We start from the raw sequence: 23,842 nt of genomic DNA on the forward strand, positions 1-23,842 counted from the left end.
TACTACAAAGAAAAGGGGAAAGGTTGTTTTTTCTTGGTCAAAGAAAAAGAGTGAAGATGTCAAAAAGGAGCTGAAAACTTTCAGAGAAACTGCTTGTGCACAGGAAGGAATCAGGGTATTTTAATGCATCCAGCAGAAATTTTGCACTGATTGTGCTAAAAAGTGCATGCATAAGCCCACACTCATGCAATGTGCAACTCTAGGAAAGGTGCAGGCGTGTATAATGTGACAGAAGCAGGCTTTGCCTTTGTATGATAGATAAAGTCTCATTGATTTTACCCTTATGCACTTTGTCTATTTGTGTCTTGGTTGTACTTCTGCTTGCACCCTTCATTTGCAGCACCAGACATCCTGGGTTGCAGCTGAAAAATGTCATGTGCCTGGGTGACATACACTTCTGGGGTGGAGGACACCTCTGGCTCACCTCATCCTTTATGTTTCTGGAGTCTTGTGCTGCTCTGGAAATGTCCTTTTTGAGGGGTATCTACCATGTGCTTTTGAATCAAATTTTTCCCCCTGAACACCAGTTCAGGGATCTATTTTCCCACATCAGCTGCTCCACTGAGTATTGCTGGGGCAAAGGTAAGGGAGACTTTCACTCTGGTGGGGCTGCAAAAAAATAACCCACCAAGGACAACCAAGGGAAAGAAGTAAAATCTATAACTGGATTGCTCCCAGGCACGGAATCATTTAGCACAAAAAAAAAGGAATTAAAAAAAAGATCTGTGAGTTGACTGAAAAAACCCATACCTCCAATGTATTTGGAACTGGCAAACATTTCAGCTGCTCCTAATAAAATGCTTTTGTCAATGGTTTACAATCTGTGCATTTGCTTCCTGCATGATGAAACCAAACAGAGACATGCACATGAGAAACACACAGGCATTAAGCTGTCTGAGTTAAATTCATCCTTTGTGCAATTCCAGCAACACTTCTCTGTTGGGTTTGAATGCTCAACATTTACAGAAGAATCTGGATTGAGTTGAACTTGCATGAACCAAGCCAAATTTGTAACTACAAGGCCTGGCAAGGCATATATCTCTTTCCTGCTTATTTTGTACTTGCCATTGTTAACAGCGAGTGAGTGCCTCTGTTATTCACACGCCAGTCTCAAATCTATGGAGAATTTGGGGAGATGAGGAGCTTGATCTGAGAGAAATTGAAAACATAAGGCTCAAATTAAAGCACTCTGCAAGTAAAGTGAAGGTTTTTAACTATCAAAATGCAGGAAGCAGTGGGTGGCAGATAGTATTTTTCCTCCGTTTAATTTGACAGTTTAGAATACCACCTATTGTTTTGTGATGGAAATTGGTACATTCAGATTAAATCTTGAATTATATACCATGCAACACTGTCTTAGATATGGCTTCTCCTTTCTTTACAAACTGCTTCTGCGAGGAATTCCTCTTACTGCTTTTTTTTCAATACCTTCACATGATTTCTGTGCTCATACCCTTTTTACAAACATCATTTTATACTTTTCAGTGCATTTTTTTCCTTATTTTATCTGCTGCATGTTATTGTCACAAACTTAGTAGTATTTGCCCTTCCAGTTATATTCAGTTTTGCCCCATAAATATGTAGTAAGGGCAGTAGTTCCTCCAGTCTGACCTGTTGTATACTGCAGGCTGTAGGACTCTCCTGAGCTGATTTGTGTTTTGTGTAAAGTACTGGCTTTTGAATTATTTCAGTGTTTGTTTAAAAACTGATCTTGTCATAAGATGTGTTTTCACCACAACCAGTTTTTGCATCTTATTTCCATTGTACTCTAGCCTTAACTTTCATTTACTTGCTTTACTTTTTCTGCTGAATTGAATAACCCATTAACAAAGTTGTATTCCCTTGTAAGTACTTACAAACTCTTCAAATTTCTTTTTAACCTTTTCTTTCATTAACTAAATAGATTAAGTTCCTGCAGTGTTACTAAAAGTTGCTTTCTCTTTAATCTTTCTCTGTGCTGCCTTGCTCCCTCTCATTTACCAAGGTCCTTTCCAGAGCACAATATTCCAGTTGTGATTACATCAATGTTCAGTGCAAAACCAGGACCAGCTCCACATCTTTTTAAGAGATCTGGGGCTCCTTTTTTGGCCACAGAACTGAACTGAGAACACATGTTCTTTCCTAGGAGTTATGTTCCTGCTTAGATGAGATCTCATATTCGTAAAGAACATTGTTTCTCTAAATTGAATCTCCAGAGATGCCTTACTTCCTTTGTTCCAAAGACATATGACCACCAGCTGGTCTGAGTAAAGTGGTTTTTATTTATGTCCACCTTGCCAGGTGGTAAAATTTGGCTAAGCATTCGATGTTTGCTTTTATATTTTCCCTTTTATGTATCATTCTGTTGGCCTATGTATATGTGGGAGAAAGTGGGCAATTTTTTGATGTTCAATAATATCATACATCACTTCTGACGCATCATAAAGTGCTCTAAATCCCTCTGCATCAGCCATCCATCATCTTAATTATATATTCCTCACCCAGTCTTTGTATTATCTACAGTTCTCACCAATGACAGCTTTATGCTTCCTTCCATGTCCCAAGCAAAAAAATTAACTGGTGTAGGACTGGATTGCCACTGAACTTTGCTGAAAGTACACATCCCTGCGGTGACATTCTGGAATGTGAGCGCTTGCCAGCTTTAATCCCTTTAACATGTGTGGTGTTGATTAAGAGCATCCTTAATCAACTTTTTTTGCAATATATGGTACTGACTATGAAAGATGTCTTGTAGAAGCCCAAATACAGTGACACCATTAGCTCTAACAGGCAACTTGTAATCTCATCAGAGAAAGATATCAGGTTAGTTTGATGGATCTATTTTCCAGAAAACCCCACTGAGTGGCAATAATTATACTGCCTCCCTCTTATGCCTTACTAATTGGTTCCTGCATCAGCCATTCCTTCATTTTGCCTGGGATTGATGGTAGTCAGTCTGGAAATCTGGAATTACCTGAGATGTATCATTTATTCTCTCTTAATTTTTGTTTTTAATACTGACGTTACCTTACTTTTTCTCATCTTCTTGAATTTTCCTGGTATTACAAGATTTATGGAAAAGATCAAAACGAATGGTCTGGAGAGGCTTACACTGTCATTTAAGACTTTCATATATTCATTTTGAGACTTAGTGCTATAAATATGTCTAAAACCAGTAGCTCTTATTTGACGTCTTCTGATGCACTGTTGGAGTGAAAATTGCTTCATGATTTTCTTATGAAATGATCACATCATCTGATCCCTGGCCAAAGATGCACCAGTTATTTATTGAATGTTTCTGCCTTTTCTGGATTATTCTTGGCAATTTTATAATTTCCAGTCTCACTGTTAGTATTCCTTTTGCTCCCTTTATGTTCAAAATGTCTTTCTGACTATTGTTAACCCTATTTACCACAGATTTGCATTCTTTACTTCACTTACCAGCTTTCTTGTTTTCAAAGTCCTAGCTTGTAATCTCTATTCAAGTCTACATAATCAGCAACTTTTTTTCTTTTGGATTTTTTTTTCCAAATGTGATCTTTACTTTTTATAACAAGCAAGGATTGTTTTATAGCTGGTGTGGTCTCGAATGTCAGTGGTCAGTCACCATTCACACTTTTATCCCCAGTCATTTGGGCTTGTGAGGGCTGGCAACATCCTTTAAAATAATCCCTATGAAGAAATGAAATAAGTGAAATAAAATGAAATAAAAGCGAAGAAAGTGAAATAAAAACAAGAGTTCTGTAAAGAGTACAAGCTTCCAAGAGGTGTCACCTGTGAGAGGCTGTTTATCAGTGACTATTCAGACAAGAGCACTCTGTCTTAGGGATGAGAAAACAATTTAGCTGCGTTGACAAAAGCTGTGCTGGTACCTTGCCTTCATGACCAGAGAACTGCCCTGGATCATTGTAGTTGCAAATGCAGATTTCCTGTGTGCTACCAACTCTCTGGGAGACTTTGTTTCACTTTCACCCACATGTGGCTGCTATGTTTACTTAAAAAAATAATCTAAAACCTGGGAATATAAGCTCAACGATAATATCATCATGGCAATGCAAATGTCATATTAATTTTGCACTGCCAAGTCATTACATCAAAAACAAATATGTCATTTCATTACAATGGTGAAGCTACTATAGCTGAACAGCAGCACTGAGTGTAAAAAAGCTACAATAGGGACTGGTTTGATCATTGGTTTGACCTTTAAAATTGGATCATTTTTAAATGTGATTTTTCTTCTGCTCAATTTGGAAAATAATTGTCTGGAAACTTCTGAAAAATGTGGAACTTCTCTGAACAATTAAGACCATAAGAAAATACTGAACAGGTATCCAATAAAATGCCAGAAAATCTTTGCAATGAATTTTGTGATAATGTCACAAATATAACTGGAGGCATTTCAGCTGACTACAGAACTCCATCAAGTCTTCTATGAAATAAATAAATTAATTGGATTATGCAGCTGAGATTTTGTTTCTTGAGAAAAATGCTTTGTTGGTTCCATTTGAACACAATGAGTTCTTATACACCCAGAAAGAAGATATACAACTGATTAAAAAATATATGTTTGTAGAAAAATACTATAGGTATGGATACCTTAGGAAAATCAGATTTGTGGGTATAGTGGATGTCTTTCCCCCTCCTCAATGAAGTACATTTTTGCTGCACTGATTTCTGATTATATCTATTTGATACTTTGATCTGTGAGTACAATTGATGAGTTTTGTGCCAATATGTTGGTGGTGAATGATTGCTGACTCTTTAGCACTGAGATGACAATCTTCTGTTACCAGGAGGCCACAAAATTGCTGGGGAGGCTTGTGTAGAGAGCTAGCAGATGACAGCTTAATCACATCAACTGCTGCAAACATACATGGGCAACAAATGGGAAGGAAAGGATCAAACCTGTATAAACAACAACAGTGCCATCTCACATCCAAACCTTCCAGGATTCAAAGGATGGGCACCCTGCATAGCAAATCTGTGTTTTGCCAGATGCATTTTGCAGAATCTAAGCTAAAAGCTGTACCCATATATTCTCCCATTAAGCTTTGCTTGGAACTTTGGAAAACCTGAGCAGGGTGAATCTCTTTTCCTTAGACCATCCCCCCAGCTGTCTGCAGAGCCCTGGTGCTGTGGTGTAGCAGGGCTGCATCGTGCCACCTTGGGCTTCCAGCCTACACATGGTCCCTTCATCCCACCCACTCTGATGCTTCCCAAAATTTGGTTTTCATTCGAGCATTACAGCTCTCCTTTGTCTTTTCCTGCTTTAGATGGAGGTTAGCATATTGCTTAAAGGGAGCCAAAAGTATTTCAGTCTGTTCCTTCTCTCATGGGAGAATGTAGAGAGAAAGACATTTCCACAAGATCTTAAACTCAAATATAATCATGATGATTGCAGAGTGGGTTGCTCCATATTTTCTTACACAATCTCTCAGCAGGCAACAATTAACAGGTGAGACCACAGATAGCCCAGCAGCACCATATCACACCTCAATGTCTTCTATTTGCATAAATAATATCACCGCTAATTTTAATAAAATAATGTATGATCTATAGTTTTTTAAAGGTGACATTGAGAGATTAGGATCTCCTGGAGAATTCCCAGTTATAATGGACCTTTATCTTAGGTGAATTTCTCTGCAGCCTCCTATCTTTTTGATTTGATGAGAAGGAGTGTCTGAACCAGTCCTTAAACCAACAGTCTACTTTTCCTCTGGATAACCAAAGCTAGCAGAGGCAAATCCCATCCTGTATTAAGCAATCTATCACCCCTTCTCCAGGGCGACCTCAGGTCTGCTTTCAAAAAAATGCTGAAACTTTGGCACTTAGGGTTTCCTGTGCTGCACACCCTGACAAGCAATAAAGCTTGTCACACACAACACACACAAAATCATGAGACCATACAGGAGAAAGTTAACTCTCAGCTGTGTCAATGCTGCAGGACAGGAAGCAAAACTAATTCTGACTGTGCATGGACTGTGAATTTGCTAGGAGAGAAGATGGGGGGTTTTAAGTATAATATCCACATTTTAAGCAGATGGATGTTTTTCAGCTCCAGTGCCTTGGATGTAGATGAATTCACTTCTGTACACATATCAGTATGTGGTAATATTCTGCAAATGAACACACATAGAAGGCTTTTTCAGAAGCCTTTGCTTCTGAAAGATGTCTTTCTTATATCTGCCTCTCTGATTTACTCCCTGCAGGTAAGAAGTGTGACAGTTCTCTGTGTGTGTGTGATTGGATTCTTCAGTCCTTGGCACAATCTCATCAACCTCTGATATCTCTTATGTTTCAGGCAAGTCTTTGTTGCTTCAGTTTCAGGCAGAGTCACTCAGCACAATCTCACAGTACAGCCTGTCTGGATTTCTCTCACTTTTCCTCCTATTTCCATCTTTAATAGGATTGAAGTCAAGGCATATATTGAAACAGAGAATGATTAATTCTAGTAATTCTGTCTGTCTTTAAGTCATGACAACTTTGCCAAGTTCCTCATCTTGTGCACATGAAAAATCACTTTCTTTCACCGTGGAGAATTTGTTTATTTCACTTTAGATGCTTAATTCATTTGCTTTAAATGACTACCTTCTTGTAAGCTGTTCCATGCTGACTTTGGTCTCAGCAGTAGATGTGTTGCCAGAGGTAGCATTCAGATCTCCATCCCACTAATCTGTCAGGGTTTGTTTGTAGTCCTGAGGGAATGGAAAAGGAAAGAAGGTATAGGAAAACAAATGTCATTGCAGTTGCAAATATTGGGTTTGGTTTGGTTTTGTTGCTTATTTGAGTATCATTGTGTTACTGTCAAAACTGTGCCCTGTACCATACGTCCTCAGGACAATTGCTCATGCCCCTCTGACCCTGTTGTAGCATTTCATAAGTCTCCTTGGCTGTGTTTTCTGGAAGAGAAAAACAACAACTTTCATTATGAGATTCCACCAGGCTTTATTTTTCTGATTTCCAGTCATATGTGGCTATGATTGTGAGTCAAAAGCTTGCAGGGCTTTTGCTGTGTAGCTATGAAAAACATTGCTTTAAATAGCAAAGAATTGATTTGTTTTACGTCTTGGGTCTGCAGCTCACAGTCAGGTAGTTGTACGGGAGCCACTTGTGCATCACCAGGAGAAGTTCAAGCCAAGGAGAGCTGCTTTTCCCTTCCCTTGCCTTCCTTCCTGGGGCAGGAGGTGTCATGCACACGGGTCAGTGGCTCAGTGTGGTGGCTTGGTGCCTGTGGTGTCACATCACCATGGCAAGTGAAGGCTCTCCCTGCCTCAGGGTGTGAATAACAGGCACAGAGTGGTTTGTGTTGGAAGGAGCTTTAAAGATGTTAGAGACAGCTCCACCCTTCTGCCATGGGCAGGGGGACCTTGCACCAGTCCAGGTTGCTCAGGGCTCAATCCAAGTGGGCCTTGAACACTTCCAGGGATGGGGGAATCTGCAATTTCTCTGGATAATCTATGCCAGTGCCTCACAACCTCAGAGTGAAGAATTTCTTCACAATATCTAATACAAACCTACCCTCTTGCACTTTAAAACCATTAAGTCCTTGTCTTGTCACCCATCTCCCTGGGATCAGTGCTGGGCTCTCCTGGTGCTGCAGTAAAGGTGACAGAGGAACACAGGTAGTCATCCCAGAGTGGTAGATGGTGCCAGTTGATGGTTTCATTCCTGACCTGTAATCCACAGCATTCCTGCTGTGGGACTGCTGCAGGACACTGCTGATCCTCATAGTTTGCTCTAAGATACAGAACCTCAGCTGCTGGTTAGGATGTTCCTAAACTAGTTTTATAGAAGTTGGAAAAGTTTACTGGGGAAATAATATGAAATGCTTTTCCTTGTTCTGATAGTTCTAGAAATTTGCTTTTATATTTCATTGAGGGAAGGATAGATGCACCGTTGTTTTGATCCAATAACTTCTCCATTTCTCTTATATTTTCATGTTGTTTTATTTAGACAGGCCCTACTTTTTGGTGGACTATTACAAATCAGCTTAATGCATGCTGGACTTGCAAGGATGCCTTGAAAGAGGTACTACTGCTGAGCAGACAGGAAAGGGGGTTTGCTTTAGTATTAGAGGGTGTTCTGTTCAACTCTGACTGGTAGGTACAGACAGAGGTGAATAAAACTCCTGAAAGGGGCACATAGAATTTAAAAATGTGGTTACTGGTGTGATGTACAAAAAGCACAATGAAAAGCTTTTCTGAAAGTATTGTTAAGACGATTGAAATCAGCAATACTGTAAGGATTTTGAGAGCCTAATTTTGTGAGATTAACAGCCCCATTTCCTGTCCAAATAGGTTCAGATAAATTAATGTGACTATTGAATAATTATGCACTGCTTATCTGACTGAACTTCCAGTCCTAAAGATTCAGCATTTCTGGAAGGTCTGCTCAGCTATGGAAACCTTTAGAGAGACATTTTAACTGCAAGAGCACAGGCAACATCAGCTGATAAAATCTGACATTACCATGTCTCTAGTACCACATAAATATTTTCTTCCTGAGGCTCCAGTTTTTGACACTTTCTCCCTACTAGGAGATTGATCTTGTTCCCACATATGAAACAGGGACTATCAATGAGATATTATGGAATGTTTTTTTAGGATCACTGATGCACACGGCCTTACTTCATTACAGTGAGAAAATGACATTATGCATATTTGTAATAATGAAGAACAGCTTTAGTTCCATACCTGCTACAGTATGCATGTTATAAATAAGGCTCTGTCCAAAGTTAAGCATACTAAATTTTGTTTTAATTGAGGCAAATATCATGCTCCTGTTTAGTGCAATTGAACATATTACCATTAATAAATGACTTGAATTTCCTTTGACATTTATGCTGCTTGCAGTACAATATTATCTTTTAATATGTTGCTATCTTGGAAGTCTTTCCATTCTTAGTATAGTCTGAAATTCGTACAATAAATTGCTGTCTATTGAATCTTTAAGCGTCATGACATTAAAATGTAGGCAAAATTAAACTGTCATGTTCCTTTTCACTTTTTTTTCCTGGCATTGATACCTGGCATTGATACCTGCTCAGAGCTTTGAAGCACCCATTTCCCTCTGTATGTAGCTAAATAGCTCTTGATTCATTAGCTAAGGTGTTAACTAAGAGCTGCAAGCCCATAATAATCTGGCAAAGAGAAAAGGTGGACATCTAAGTGCTGCTAGAGCTGAGCTATGCCCGAGTCTTTCTACTGTCTCTCCCAAGCTACATCCTTTAATTCCATTTGGTTCTTGCTGTCTTCCTCCACCAGCTTTTCTGAGTCTTACTCATTTCTTTCCAAGTACCCTTGCCACCTGCTTGTTCCCCTTTATGGCCCATCTTAAAGCTGTTTGTGGAAAGTGCAGCTCTGACACTTGCCAGAACACAAATGCCTGCTCTTTGTGCAAGGAAAGCAACACTGGGCAAGTATCCAGGTAGAGGAATCATCAACAGGTGAAATTCAAGGTGCAGAAGACCTTGAATTGGGAAACCAGTTGTAAAACACCCATTAAGATGATTGAGACCCAGAGACTTGGTCCCCCTGGTAAAACAGAACCTATATATGTCTGTTACATTAGGTATAAGGTTTATTTCATAAATATAAAAATGCCAGTGTTTTTGCATTGAAATTATACTTATGATTATGTTATCCAAAGGACATTTTATCAATTATTTAAGGTTAATATATGTACTAGGGTAGAAACTGGATGACCCTGTATGGATTTGCAGTATTTCAAAACAGAAGAGAGGAAATTTTTTTGGTACAGGATGTTGCAGGATGGCTCCAAACATAAGAGTTTCCAAATTCAAGAAAGATCTAAGGTGTGTGCTTCTCCTAAATGATGAAATGGGGCACAGGCATATATCTGGAGCCGACCAGTGTCTCAATACTGTCACAGAAATAGGCACTGTGGGAAGCAGGGTATTCAAAATTGTGGGTTCAGTGTTTTGGACTTCCCATATTAAATGCTGAAACTGTATGGAAAGAAGTGTTCTCCTGGAGGTGCAGTGAGACAGGTAAAAATTAACATCTCATAAACCTTTAGGCCACTCAGGATTCGAATTCAGCATGAGCTGGGAGGTGCTACTTCATCCAAAGGGAAAACACAACACATGAGTTGATGGGGTCACAGTTCTCCACAGGAAGAAAATGTATCCCCAGATCCTGCCAAGCAGCCTGCAGTTGCTGGAGCTGCTGTCTTGCATGGGAAGCAAAACTGACTCCTTCTCTTGCATTAGAGAACTTTCCTCACTCATGCTGTGAAGCAAACTGACTGTTAGTGTGGCCTGCACCTTGTTTTTTGTAGGTAGCTGCTGCTCCAGACCCAGAAATTTGTAGGACTTAGCAAGTGTGATTCCTTAATCATTTCATGTGAGGGAGAAGCTTACTCCTTGTACCTCATCACTAGGAAAAGAGAAGGGATTTGTCCAGGATTTCTGGAGATGTCAACAGCCAACTGCCTGGGGGTTGGTCTGTGCCAAGACGTGGCAGCATGACATAATGCTGCACCAGGGAATACAGACACACATACCAAGGAATGTGGTGATGGGGGAAAGCCATTGCTTCCTTACAGCCCAAGGAAGTGTGTAGACACCAGACTTCATGTTTATCTTGCTCTGCTGCTAAGTCGGTTGGCTCTTTGGACTGCCTTGAAGACTGATAGTGTAGAAAGAGTGGTGCTAGAGGGAGAGAAGCAACCTCGGCTATAAGTGGTGAAAGAATTTAATAGTCAGAGTCACCTCCAGTTCTGTGAACTGGTGGGAGATGGTTGTTCCAGGATCATACAGAAGCCGGTGTGAGCTATGATTGTGGCACACTTTCCCGGATGCTTCAGTCTCCAGTGCTGTCATCACTTGTCCCCCATACCCCATAAAAGCTGATAAAATACAAGCTTTGGTTTAGGCATCTTATTGGATTCAGCATAGCAAAGGAAAAGTGATGGAGCCAGAGCACAGCTGCTCTTCAGAGCATTTGCAGTGTCACAGGCATCTGGCTGTCACATCAGCTGCATCTGTTCAGCTGACGTAAGGACAACGTGAACAGGAATGTGCAGGAGTGTGCTGGGGGGAGGACAGAGGCCACTGTGTAAGATCTGATGTTACCCTGCGCACAGATCTGCAGAAATTAGGAGCTAGAGCTGCTGGCTGTGGCATGGAAGACTATTCACGTACATTAAAATTCTTTACTCAGTGTGTGATGTAAGGCAGCCTGTAGTCTTGCTGTTAGATCTGTGGTCAGTGCACTCTGGAGTCATGAAGATTTCAAAATACCTCTTGACATTAAGCTTTCTGGAATTTTCTTTACTTTCATGCATTGAAACGGACATAGTCTCATGAGCTTAGCTGCACAGCACAAGAGCCATTTATTTGCTAGTTCGTTTTTTTTTTTTTTCTTAGATAATGTTGAGATTCTGTTTCTGGAGTGATCAAAACAATTCCTAGCTTTGTTTTTGCAAACTGAATATCATTTTTCGGAATCTGCCGGATTATTATTAAACCTATAACTGCATATGACAATAACTACAGAAATTAACTATATATAATTAGCTATAGCATGTAAATGTTATAATCTTAGAATACGTCCTGAAGCTTTTTGTCAGTATATGAAATGTTCTTACTTGGGTGTTTGCTATTTTGCATTCAAATTAAAATAAAAGTAAGATATGAGAGTCATGATTTGTCATTCCAACTGAAATTTGTCATTGTCATCAAGAAACTAATCAAATTATCTGTTTCTAAAGAATTAACCTTATTTTACTAATATGTAAGGATACTTTCCAAGTCTACCAAATGCTTTGACAAATTCTGAAGCTTTGTTTGAAGTGGATTCATCTTACCCGACTTCAGGCACTCTGGTACTCAGGTGTCTAGCCTAGCCCAGTCACCCAAGCTGTTCCTGTTATCAGTGGAGAAGGGTGTGTTGCCAGATCCCCTCCCTGCTTATCTCAGACCTCTTTTGTATGAGGGCTCAGATCATTGTCAGGGTGCCCATCTCTCCCCACCGACTCACATGTGGACAAGTTTCAGGAGACATGTAACTCTGACACATTGGCTGAATCGGTATTCCCCAGAACAGGAGGGCAGAGTAGGTGTGGAGGGAGGTGGATTTGCAGCTCTGCTGCCAACCCCTAGGAAGTTAAGCCGCAAGAATTGTTGTGGATACCTTGGAAGTGCTCAAAACCACATTGGATTGGTCTGTGAACAATTTGATTTGGTGGAAGGTGTCGCTGTCCACAGCCCGAGGGTTTGGAGCTATCTGGTCTTTAAGGTCTCTTCCAACACAAACCATTCGATGAGTCCCTAATTTACCCATTTACTGGGTGTGATGTCTGAGCCTGTGACACCGATTTGGTACTTTGGTTGTCCCAAATCGTCCTGCTTTCTTGGCTTCATGTCCGGCAGCACACTGCTCCAGAGCTCAAGCTCCGGGCCCCTCCAGTGCCGCAGGTGCGGGGCCAGCTCTTTCCCCAGAGCTCCCTTTCCCCGGGGACCTCGGGCCGTGGGCAGCACGGCGGCTCCACAGCCCGGTCCGGGACACTCGGGGAAGGACGCACATCCCGGGGGCGCATCCCGGGGGCAGCCCGCGGGTGGTGTTCCCGGGGCAGCGGGGGCGGTGCGGGGCTCGGCGGGGCTCGGCAGCGCCCGCCCCCTCGGTGCCGCCCGGCCCCGCCCGGCCGCGGCCGCCGTGCCCCTCCCGGGGCAGGGACAGGGGCAGGCGGAGCGGGGCGGGGGGGACCGCAACCGGCGAGGCGTGATCGCCCGAGGCCCCTCCTGCCTGCCGGGGAAGCCTTAAAGCACCCCGGCGAGCACGGAGCCCCGCACTTGGAGCCCCGACGCTCGGGCAGACGCGCCTCGCCGAGCCCAGAGCCGCTCCGCTGCTACCGCCGTGAGTGCCGCGACGGGCGGGCCGGGAGCGGGCTAGGGATGGGGATGGGGACAGGGATGGGGACAGGGATGGGGACGCGGGGCTGTCCGGGCAGGTCGGGGCTGCGCTGGGGCGGCCGCGCTGCTCCCGCCGTCGGGGCAGGTGCTGACGGCCGGTCTCGTCCATCCCGCCCCGCCGTGCAGATGCAGGGCACCGTGAGGCTGTGGGTGTCGGTGCTGACTTTCGCCCTGTCGCTGCTGGTCTGCCTGGGGACGCTGGCAGAGGCGTACCCCTCCAAACCGGACAGCCCCGGCGAGGACGCCCCCGCAGAGGACATGGCCAGATACTACTCGGCGCTGAGGCACTACATCAACCTCATCACCAGGCAGAGGTAGGCTGAGCGGGACGGCGCACATCTCCCTTCCCGCTCCCCGGGATGGGCTTTCCCTTGGCGAGGCTCGGGGAGGAAGGTGGGGGTGCCCCTTCACGCTTTCCCCAAGGACACGGAGAAAGACGTGGTGCAGATTCCTTTTAGAGAGCGATGCCCGTTAAACCCTGAGTTGCTGACGGGTCCGGAGCTGGATTTCCACCGCGCAAATTGGCAGAAGGGGCAGGGGTGTCAATGCTCTGCTCTCTCCGCCTCTTCCAGCGCTGGCACAGACAGGCAGGAGCATGAACAGGGCACAGGGAGGACCCCCAAAAGGGAAAGATAACTAACCTGGGAGATGGAGAGAGCTAGACAGGGCACTAGGAGCAGTTTCCCACTTCTGTTGCTGTCACTGAGTCCAGTGAAGATTTTGGTGAGAAAAAGTGCCCATTGTGGAGATGTAGTAGTCCAGATGCTTTGTGGTTTGTAGGCTACTTCGTGACCTGAGAGTGCCAAAAATCCCACTTGTTCTAACAGAACCCTCTCTCAAAATTGAGAAGTCAAGCCCAATCTGAAAGAGGGAAAGGTGTGAACCCAAGCCTGCCTCGCTCTAAACTGGGCTTTCTGGGTTGACCGTGCTTCTTAAAGTACGGGTAAAGGCTCAGTCTGAAAAAAAAAAAGGCAAGTTATTATAAAAAAATTATCTTCTTTGATAAAAAATCGTCTGTCCAGTTAGGCTGTGTGATTGATAGATGTTTGCCCTGAGATCGCACGACAGTGCGTGACCCAGAAGAGCTTTGACATATTTATCTATTTGTTTAATATCAAGACCAGACTAGAGGTCTAAAATTTGGCTTTCATTTGTCCCTCTAGAAGTCTGAAGAATTAAATTAGAAGAGTGGCTATCGTGCAACTGAGAGCTTTCCCAGCAACCCCCTGACATTGTCTGCCACTGCCTTAGGAGCATAAGATGGACGAAGGGGCTGATAGAAATACAGTTTTTCAGTTCTGAAGTTTTAAAGAAATATTCACAACTGCTTCACATGCTTCTGTGTGACAGTCAAATAACCTCTTGTCTTACAATAGGATTACTGCTAAAATAATCCAGTCCTCAAATTCTGCCTTGGCTGCCATTTTGCCTTGCATGCAGTAGGCTCTCCAGGCTGGTGTCTCATCCATTCTTTTCTTTCTTTAATTTCCCATTTCAAAGGTGGCTCCTGTCCAAAGCCAGGTCATATTTAAAAACAAAAAAAAAATCCCAAACAATCCTCCCTTTCTCTGTTTAGCCTCCACTTCTGGTGTGTGCCCTGTGTGCTTGCTTTAATATTGACTGTGTAGCTTTTATCCCGATTTTATGAGTTGTAAATACAGAACTCAGAGACGGAAACCAGTTTCATTCTTTTGTATGGATTTGGGGTCTGAAATGAACTAAAATGATTATTATTTCTGATGGATAAAATTTGAATTTTGTTCTTTAGATTTTCCTCGTATTTGCTACTCACTCTTGTATTTAAAAGAGGAGAGTTGACCTGGAAGTACAGGAAAGTTGGCAGAAAAAAAGCACTACAATGATAACTTTGTGATACACATTTAAAAGTTGACTGCACAGGTTAACTAAAAAACAAAAAAAAAATGTGCTGTTTTTCCACTGTGGTGAATTAACAGTCCAGAAATAAAGCAATTGCCACTTCCATTTGGAAAGCTTAACTGAGCTCCTGTTTTGGCAATCACTTTGCAAGTGACTGCGTCACTTGCAAAATGATTAAATAACTTTTGAAGCATTTTGGACCGATCTAAGGATGATTGGTCTGTTTCAGCAGATGTGCTCAAAGTTTTCTCTCTTCTTACAAATTTTTTATCTCTTTTTTTTGCATAGTACTGCTTGGGAGCCCTGTGGCAGGGGGAAGATGAGGTCCAGGGGCTCACTCAGCTCCATCTGTGGTGGGTGAGCAAGCTGTGCCCAGCATCTCACCCGACCTGGTGCCTGTAGCTGGTGAGGTGAAGCAGTAAGAACATGTTGGCAAAGGAGGAGATGGATTTTTTTTTCTTCAGGTTCATCTGCCCTCTCTTGTTTGATGTTTTTGTGATTATGAATACCACCCCCACCTCCTGGCTGCTCTTTCTGCCTTCTGCTTCTGGCCTGACTCAAGCATTTGAGTGCCATTCCCCTCTGAGCTACTGTGACCCCCAGGGTCTTCACCTGAGCTCAATGAGCTTCTTCCTTCCAGACCACCTTTCTCTTCTTGTATTTAGATGCATCTCTTCTTGTCCATCTGGCTGACTGCTCCCTCTCTCCTTTGAAATTCATCTTCAGGTCCATCTCAGTTTTAGACACCAGTGCCTGTCAGCTTTGGTGTCCCTTCGAGGTTACCTGAAGTAACCTCAGGGCTGCCAGCAGGTCACGAGACCTGTTTCAGGCTTCTTGTTTCTGATGAGATTCCTTGCTCCTTAGGTGCCAGCTCTTTAAAGCCTAAAAGAGAGCCCAGCACAGATGCAGACTCCTGCTCTACAGATGTCTGTGTGTCTTTAGATTAGTTCCACCTTCATTTCCTGAACTGTCCTGTGGTCTTTGCCTCATGCCTCTCTACCACTCTGTTCAGGAGGCTTTTTTCAGAGTCCATCTTTACTTGAATCACTCCTCCTCCTCCTGCTGCTACTTGCTGCTACCTGTGCTCCCCCTTGCTAACAAATTATCTTCTTTCCTTGTCACTTGCAGCTTCTCTGTGAATCTGTGGCTGTTCTGTGCTGTAGCAAAGCAGCCAGGCCATTCCTGCTGGAAATGGCTTGAACCGTAGGCAGGGCAGAGAGTATATTAAAGTGTGTATGACTTGGGCAGTGCTGCTGCTCCTGATTCATGTCAACACCCTTTAATGGGCAAGGGAGCAGATGTCCCTTTGCTTTGGTTTCTTGACAATTTTCTGAATCGGACCCAGAGATGCTTCTGAGACGACTCAGCAGGTGTTGCCAGCTTTGGACACCAATGGGATTTGAGTCCTTACACCCAAGTTTCCATAGAAAGCTTGGAGATTTTGCTGAGCCTGACACATTGGGTCCTTATTCAGAATCAGAATGTTTACTCCTTAAATCTCTTTGACTTCAGCTGGAGCTGAGGCTTATCAGCATGCCCCAAAGCAGGCCTTGATAGTAGTCCACTTATACCCAAATGGAGTATAAAAACTGACCAGTTGTTTTCACCTGGCTTGGAATCATGGTATTTCTATGTCTTTTAAAGCAGCCGTGATTTTTGATAAATGTGTATCTCAGAGCAAGGAGCAAAGCACAAAGCAGCTGGAGCAAAGACTTCTCAAGGCACTTGCATCAGGAAAAAGAGATTGACTCTGTCTGTGACTCCTATTTAGTAAGTCAGTAGCATGCATGTTTCCCAGGGGCAAAATGACAGGAGAGACAGGAGACTGACAAAGGAAGAATGGATTTTCTTTGGGCAGCCCAGTGAACACTTTGTGTGTAGCTTTGCTATGTGAGGACATAGTGGGTCCATCCAAAATGCTGAAGGAACCCATATAAAATATATCTCCCCAACACAGTGGTCCTTACTATTTGAGTGAATCTCTGCACTCTGGATGGTTGCTAACTACTTCTTATTCAAGCAAAACTTCCTGAGAGATTAGTGGGAGTTTTGTCCAAGTGTGAGGTGCTAGAGCAAGTTTTGATTAATCAAATCATTTTCTTTAACATAACAGAAAATTAGCTTTCTCCTCAGTTGAAGTCCAGGTCACATCCATATTAATTGGAGCCGGGAACTAGAAAGAAATAAAGCTCTTTGTGGTGATGGAGTGCAAGGTATTTGATTCAGCACCATGCCTGATTGCACTACTGTAATAGCATTTTACTGTGTCTGGATGGTTCTTTTCAAATACCTGTTTTCAGCCAGCTCAGATTAAGAAATTTAGCTTTCTGAAACTGATGCTTTGTCTTTCTGGAGCACAGGTGATGCACTAAAATGATTAAAGCAATGTAAAAATACAAGAAAATTGTATTGAAGAAAAGGATTGAAAAGTGAGATACACTTTTAAGGAAATTACACAATCGACAGTTAAAACTGCTAGTTTTTTAAATGTAGTTTGGGAAGTTTTGGGGTTTTTTTTTTGCTAATCTAAACCACTGGAATGACTTGAGTCACTAGAGAAACATCATGATAGTAATGGATAAAATGTAAGTCCTTAACTACACCTTTGATTTTTCTGAAATCAGAATTTCACTCAAGCAACAATCACAAAAGCTTCTAATGTACTTTGTGATTCAAAATGCAATTGCATACACAAGTTAAACTGTGATCTTAATTCTTTCCAACCAAGGGAGCGTTTGCTCATAGTTATCACTCTTAGGCTAATGAATCCTTGTAGTGATGAAATGCCTGTCAAGCAGGCTGCTCATTGCTGCTTCTGTTTTCCCAGGAAAAGAGATCGAATTCCTTCCCAAGTAATGGAAATTGCAGTACTTTTAACTGTTGAGTAATGTACAGTAATCCAGGATTAAAAATCAAAAAGGCAAATAGAAAGCCAGCTGCTGCATGAATATAGGACAAAGGTAGCCCCTGATCCTGGAGTTGAAGAAGAGTTCTGAAAGAGCAAGTTTTCATTCCCACAGCCACATAGTTCAAGATGATGACCTTGGGATAGCTCAGTGCTTGCAAATTAATGTGCTATGTATTGGGCAGCCCCAAATGTACTGGCTATCTTAAAAAAATCTTTCAACATTTCTGATGAAGGGTAAGTATAATCTAAACCAGTGAGAAAGTTTATGGGATGATGGAGGTGGGTTTGCAGGCAAGAATGACATGCTTGGAAGTCACATCATGCACAGCTTCTTCCCTCTTCCTCCATGCTCTCATTGGTAAGGTGCAAGGTCCTAGAATATCCAGGAACAGCCATCAAACTGAGAAACATTCAGTTTCTCAATATTATAATGTAAAATAATTATGGAAAAATGTAGAAAGATACAGAAATAAGAATTAACATTTGCTCATGTGGCTAAGCCAAATTAAAATTCTTGCTGGAAAGTGGTATTTATGTCTGCTCAATTTTTTCTTTTCTGAAAAAAAATCGCTAATGGTTCTGTGCGCAGTCCTCGTTTGTAAAAAGTGACATATGCAGAAATATAACTTTTAAAATTTTTCCCTCAGATATGGAAAGAGATCAAGCCCAGATACACTGATCTCAGACCTCTTGTTGAGGGAAAGCACAGAAAACATTCCTAGATCCAGGTATGTATGAAGAGCTCATTTGAATTTAAGTCTCATTTGTTATCAATAAATATGTTTTGTAGGGACAAAACATGCCACCGGCAGCTGGTTAATCATGTCCTTAAAGCAAAAATCTTTAATTCCTTTTTTTTTAAGGGATAGCACCATCTATGAATGCAAGAAGTGCCTTACCAGGTATGATATAATCCAAACTCTTCATTTCCTGGTTCTGGGAGCAGGCCATACCTTTGGTATTGTATATGCCACTTGTATTCAGAGGAAGGGAAGCACTCTGACAACACTTGCCCCATTCTGGGCACTTTTACATGGAATTGTATGCTGATGTCTGATCATGATTCCCTACATATTAGAGCTCTAAAGATGGCATATTGCTGTTCATTTGCTGCTCATACAAATTTAAATCTTTCCTCTAGAGATGTATAAGTGGTAAATGTGCACCTACACTAACTCATACACAAATGCACAGCCGTGACTGTCTTTAAAATACAGTATTTCACATTGGTTTTGTATCTGTTATTTTACAAAGAGAAAAAAGGCCTTTATGTTTCCATTTGAAATTGGCTAAAGTAACGGTGGTGTTTCAAACAACACTGGAGTTTCAAATGTACATAATGTATTTATCTAGTTAGGTAATGATACTCTAGCCATAATGTAAGATACTGTAGTAGTGACTGCAATTTACACAGCTGAAAATTAAGTATGTTGGAAAGGTAGGATGCAGGGGGAGTTTTGGCTCATAAAGGAAAATACTGGTTTTATCACAATCCAGCATGAATTAGCTCAGTTTAAGCCTTTACTGATTATCTGAAGTTTGCTGACAATACTTCTACTGCAGGAATAAATATTTTATGCAGTTGTCTTCTCAGGAGTCCACGAGCAAGTGCCCTGCAAAGGCTCAACTGGACGAGCTGAGTACTTAAACACAATAGCCCATAGCATTGAGTTTAGGGCATGATCGTGACACTGAAAGGTGACCCAAAATTCCTACTGCAATCCAGAGAAGTTGCCCATGAGATCTGCAGTTCTGCACTCAGGGGGAGCATTGTCTGATGGTTTGATGACTAACCACAGCTGTGGGGATGCAATTTTCTCTGCAGATTCTTATCTGGAAAACTGCATGGAGTGCAGTGAAATGTATTAGACTATTTTGTGTTTGGTAATGACAAGGGAGAGCCTTCATATAATGAGAAATTTCCACTGTCTTGAATTTGAGGCAACACACAGGGTAGTTAGTACTTATACTCTCTAATATATCTCCCTAATAGTCTAATACTCTCTGTAATTTTCACCCCTTCATCACAAAACTTTATGATTATTATTATTGTTTCAATAATGCTATTTATAACACACCAGGGAGCAAAAATTCATGAGCAAAATAACCAGCTAGTCTGCAGTTAAGATCAAGAATTGATGAGAAGCAGATTTTTATTTCATACCCCCTGTAACAGCACTTTAAACTGAGTATGGTATTTTTCACTCATGGCTGACAGTTATGGGAGTACTGGGACCAATGATGCCTAGTTTCCTATGGATATGTTTTCTAGGATAAAACTTTGTATGGATTCTGAAGCCCACTCCAACTTTTTCCTCCATGTGAGGACACAATTAAATTTTATTTCTATCTAGTCCTGTGTTTCGTGGCACATTGGGAGCTAAATGTCTCTAAAATCCGTGTACCTCTCCTTGACTTGGTTGAAATTGTCCAAAGGGTGTGAAAGCTGAGGAGAGGCACACAGGGTTGGGCAGCTGGACACACAGCACAGCTGCCCAAGCCTTCCTCCTGGGGGAAGCCAGGCTGAATGAATGAATGAAAGGCTGGCTGCTATTATTCTGACTTTAAAATAAAGAAATGTTTTAGAAATAGTTACACAAAAAGCGAGTTACGGAGCAGGTGTAATTTGCACTCAGTGAATCAGAGAAATACCTCATGAGTTCTCGGGAACTGAACTTTGTAACTAAACACTGAGATAATGATAAATAACTTAATTGTATTCAGCTTGACAGGCCTGGTTTGACATTTCACTTTTGCTGACTAAAATACACCCCAAAGGATGTTGTAGTCTGGGTGTATGTCTGAACATATGAAGAAATTGTAGAGAGATTCTTTTAGAAACTGATTACAAAATAGGAAGTTAAGGATTTAAAAAAGTGGTGCCTTGACCTGAGTACAAGTAAGTTCTTATGACAGAAATGTGTGATATGGCATGTTTCTGATGTTGTTGGTCTTGTGGACTGATGAGAAAATGTTTAATACTCAGTAATGGGATGTATATCTCCTGATGCTGCCTCTTTAAAAATGAGATATCTAGTGTGAAGTGCTTGTCTAGGTTGTTTCTGCAGTCAATCAGAGGGATGAGTAATTCCAGAATGAACTTTCCTTCCTAAAATGGATAGGGTCTCAGTTGCCCTCTAAGGTGTCCATGTCTCTCCAGTGACTGTGGAAGCAGATTAGATATTTAATCAAGACTTGATGTGCTACTTGTAGATGGGAAAAATTATGGCAAATGCATTTCTCCTGGTCTTTTTCCATGTTCTCCTACTTGTTACCTTTCCTCTGTGTAGACAAAACATCTGTTTTCAAGCAGAGGATCTCTGGATAAAATCCTGCCTTCAGCAACCCTTTCAATACATTTCAAACACTTAATATTGAGCAGTGGAATACCACAGTAATATTTTAGGATGGTGGCTTTGAACTTGGGTTTTGTTTAAAGGTGCTTACAGCATGGTGTGATTTTGTTTGGTTCACTGAGTTCTCTTTGAAAGTTGTTTACTCCTGAGTTAGAGTGGAAAATATATCTTTAAGAAATTTGTACTTCAGCATAGCATAGTTTCCTAGCTTAATTTCACTAAGTGTTATTTAATGGTGTAAGGCAGCTTTGTAGCTAGTCTCAACCATGTAAAACGTAGCACCAGGGTAGCAGGACATAGGCAAGTTCTGTACCAAAGTACAGATTTTTGGCAATTCATAATGCATCTGGTTTTTTTGGAGTTGCATATAAAATCTTCAACTGCAAATATGCATATATATTTCTCATCGCTGCTATTAATGAATGTTTTAGGCAGTTTTAACATTGAATTTTTTCAGAGGGGGCTTTAATATATGTTTAATGTGTTTTTTTTATTCATAATATGTGTTGCAGGTTTGAAGACCCTTCGATGTGGTGATGGGATTTTCAGCAGACCTTCGAAACTTTTCCTAGTTTTCAGTTCATACTCCACACCTCTGAAGCAAATCACAGCATCATCCCCAGTGCATGCAGCCATTGTACCAAATTCTGTAGAGTTTCTCTCCTTCATCATATTTGTATACACCTTTATTTAAATAAATTATTTGTGCATTCCAAAATGTAACATACTAAATGAAAACAAACAACAATGTCATTGGTATAACAAAGCATTGTTTTAAACTATTAAAACTGAATTATAACTTCCCTGTAGTGTGAAGTAATGTGGACAACAATGGTGTCACAGTTACTACAGTAATTACTGTGCAGAGATAAAGACATTTTTTATTGTGGCCTCAGACTCAGCTCAAAACTGTTTAAAATAATTTATCACAGACTGCATAACTTAGGAAAACAGTGTTCTGAGAGGCAATTTTTCAGAATGGCCATCCTAAAAACTTATTTAGTGCTTACATTAGCAAATGTAATAAAATTAATGGCATTTGTGAAATGCAAAAGAATAAGTCACTGCTTAATTCTGCTAACTCCTCGAAACTGGTTTGATGCTTGGCTGTAAGCCTGAACTAGTAATTTTAAATGAAACAGATGTAACATCTTTGTTTTGGCAATATGCAAAATAGCAGAAAAATAACATCTAAAGTAATTCATAAACCAAGACAAGACTGCAATTTGTGCCAGAAAGGAGACATCTAATATTGCCTAAGGCCTTGTAAAGGACCAGAGTGATAAATCCCAACCCTTGGGCTACTTGCCCTCCAAGTCTCTCTCATTTGGAGTTATTAATTTATTATTTGGAGTTTCTGTTTGTACCATAAGGAGAGCCACAGAACAGGGACAAGGTGAGCTATCTCCAGGTTTACATTTTCTTATTTTTGGATTTTATAAGTTTACTCACTAGTGTAATGGGGGTCTTACACACACTTGAAGTTTTTACTCAAAGTAGTATAAGAATGGCAGCACCTTCCACTTGTTCTTAAGTGGTTCTGGTTCACAGGTGTGCATCCTGGCCAGGACCCAGACTGTGCACTACACAAATGCTGGTCTCTGCTTCCTGATACACCATTTCTTTTCTTTAGACACTTGACTAAACAATGCATAATAAAGCACATAAAGAAGTTCCAAACTGGAAAAGAATCAGCATGAAGGTTTAATCTATTTAGATGTCCTTCCCACTTTTCAAATGCTTCCACATGGCTGTTGCCCCCAGGAGGGATGCATCAGTGCAACTGAGTTCCAGGTTTCTATAAATGTGTTTGCTAAGTGTTACCAGCTCACCACGACTGGCCAGCTTTTGTGGTCACACTGTCTTCAGCAAAGCACTACATAGTTTTCCTTTCCATAAAACACTGGGGTGTCACTGGAACTGGCAAACTTAGCTTTCAGCATCAACACTTTAACTTACAGACTTGATGATGGTTCTATAGTGCTGCATGTGGAATTGTGACAATTAAGAGCAATCTACAGTCACAAAAATTATTGGGGCCCCTGGGGTGTACTAGTTTGAAAACAAACCAGTTGGAAATTCAAAGTCAGAACTATAAATTTATAGGAAAATTAAGATAAAGGCAATAGTACAAAAACACTGACCTAAACTGACAGAGTCAGAATGTGACCTGACAGCCTGTGATGGAACAGTTTGATTAAATGGTGGCTACAGTCCCACTGGAGTGATGGATGTGGTTTTGTCAAAGCAGCGATCCTGTAGAAAGATCTGATCTTTCTCTGGAAGTCCAGTGGTGGATATCGAGCTCTTATCCTCTGGGAATCCAGTAGTAGTGTTCCTGTGGTGTTCCAAGCCACAGATTATATCCGGGAGTGCTTGGTTCCTCCCCTTGGGCGGGGGCATCTCACAATGGGACGATGTAACTCTATCAGTCATGCAGTGAGACTTGATGGCCCATGAGTGCAGATAACCCTCAGAGGGAGTTATCAGGGATGAGTCATGGAAGAGATAAAGAACACTGCCCCACCTGTTCTAACATGGAGATGGTCACAGAATACATACTTTGGTTACACCTTTTCAACGTGTCTCATGACACAGGATATAACCATTGCCACTCAGGCAATAATGTTCAGAGGGACCTCAGGATGGCCACCTGCTGCTGGAGTGAGCAGGTGTTCTTCAATCTCAGGCCAGGGCCTGCTGCAGCAGATTACACAGAATATTCTGCCTTGAGTAATTATTAAAATGAAAATTGAAAGTTATTGAGGTAAATTATACACAATATCT

General features: G+C 41.6%; 1 protein-coding gene across 2 annotated transcripts; it reads left to right on the top strand.

Moving 5' to 3' along the window:
* Positions 1-12,716: 12,716 nt before the first annotated feature.
* On the top strand, positions 12,717-21,858 carry NPY (neuropeptide Y). Of its 2 annotated transcripts, XM_088163086.1 has the most exons (5): positions 12,717-12,857; positions 13,040-13,227; positions 18,347-18,427; positions 18,563-18,601; positions 21,568-21,858. In XM_088163086.1, exons 2-5 carry the CDS (start codon positions 13,040-13,042, stop codon positions 21,590-21,592), a joined length of 333 nt encoding a protein of 110 aa, XP_088019212.1. In that variant the 5' UTR covers positions 12,717-12,857; the 3' UTR covers positions 21,593-21,858. The 2 variants fall into 2 exon arrangements, with proteins under 2 accessions (XP_088019212.1, XP_014749188.1); XM_014893702.2 differs by lacking the exon at positions 18,563-18,601.
* Positions 21,859-23,842: the final 1,984 nt, after the last annotated feature.

The sequence above is a fragment of the Sturnus vulgaris genome, chromosome 1 (assembly GCF_052056855.1).
Source record: "Sturnus vulgaris isolate bStuVul1 chromosome 1, bStuVul1.hap1, whole genome shotgun sequence".
NCBI lineage: Eukaryota > Metazoa > Chordata > Aves > Passeriformes > Sturnidae > Sturnus > Sturnus vulgaris.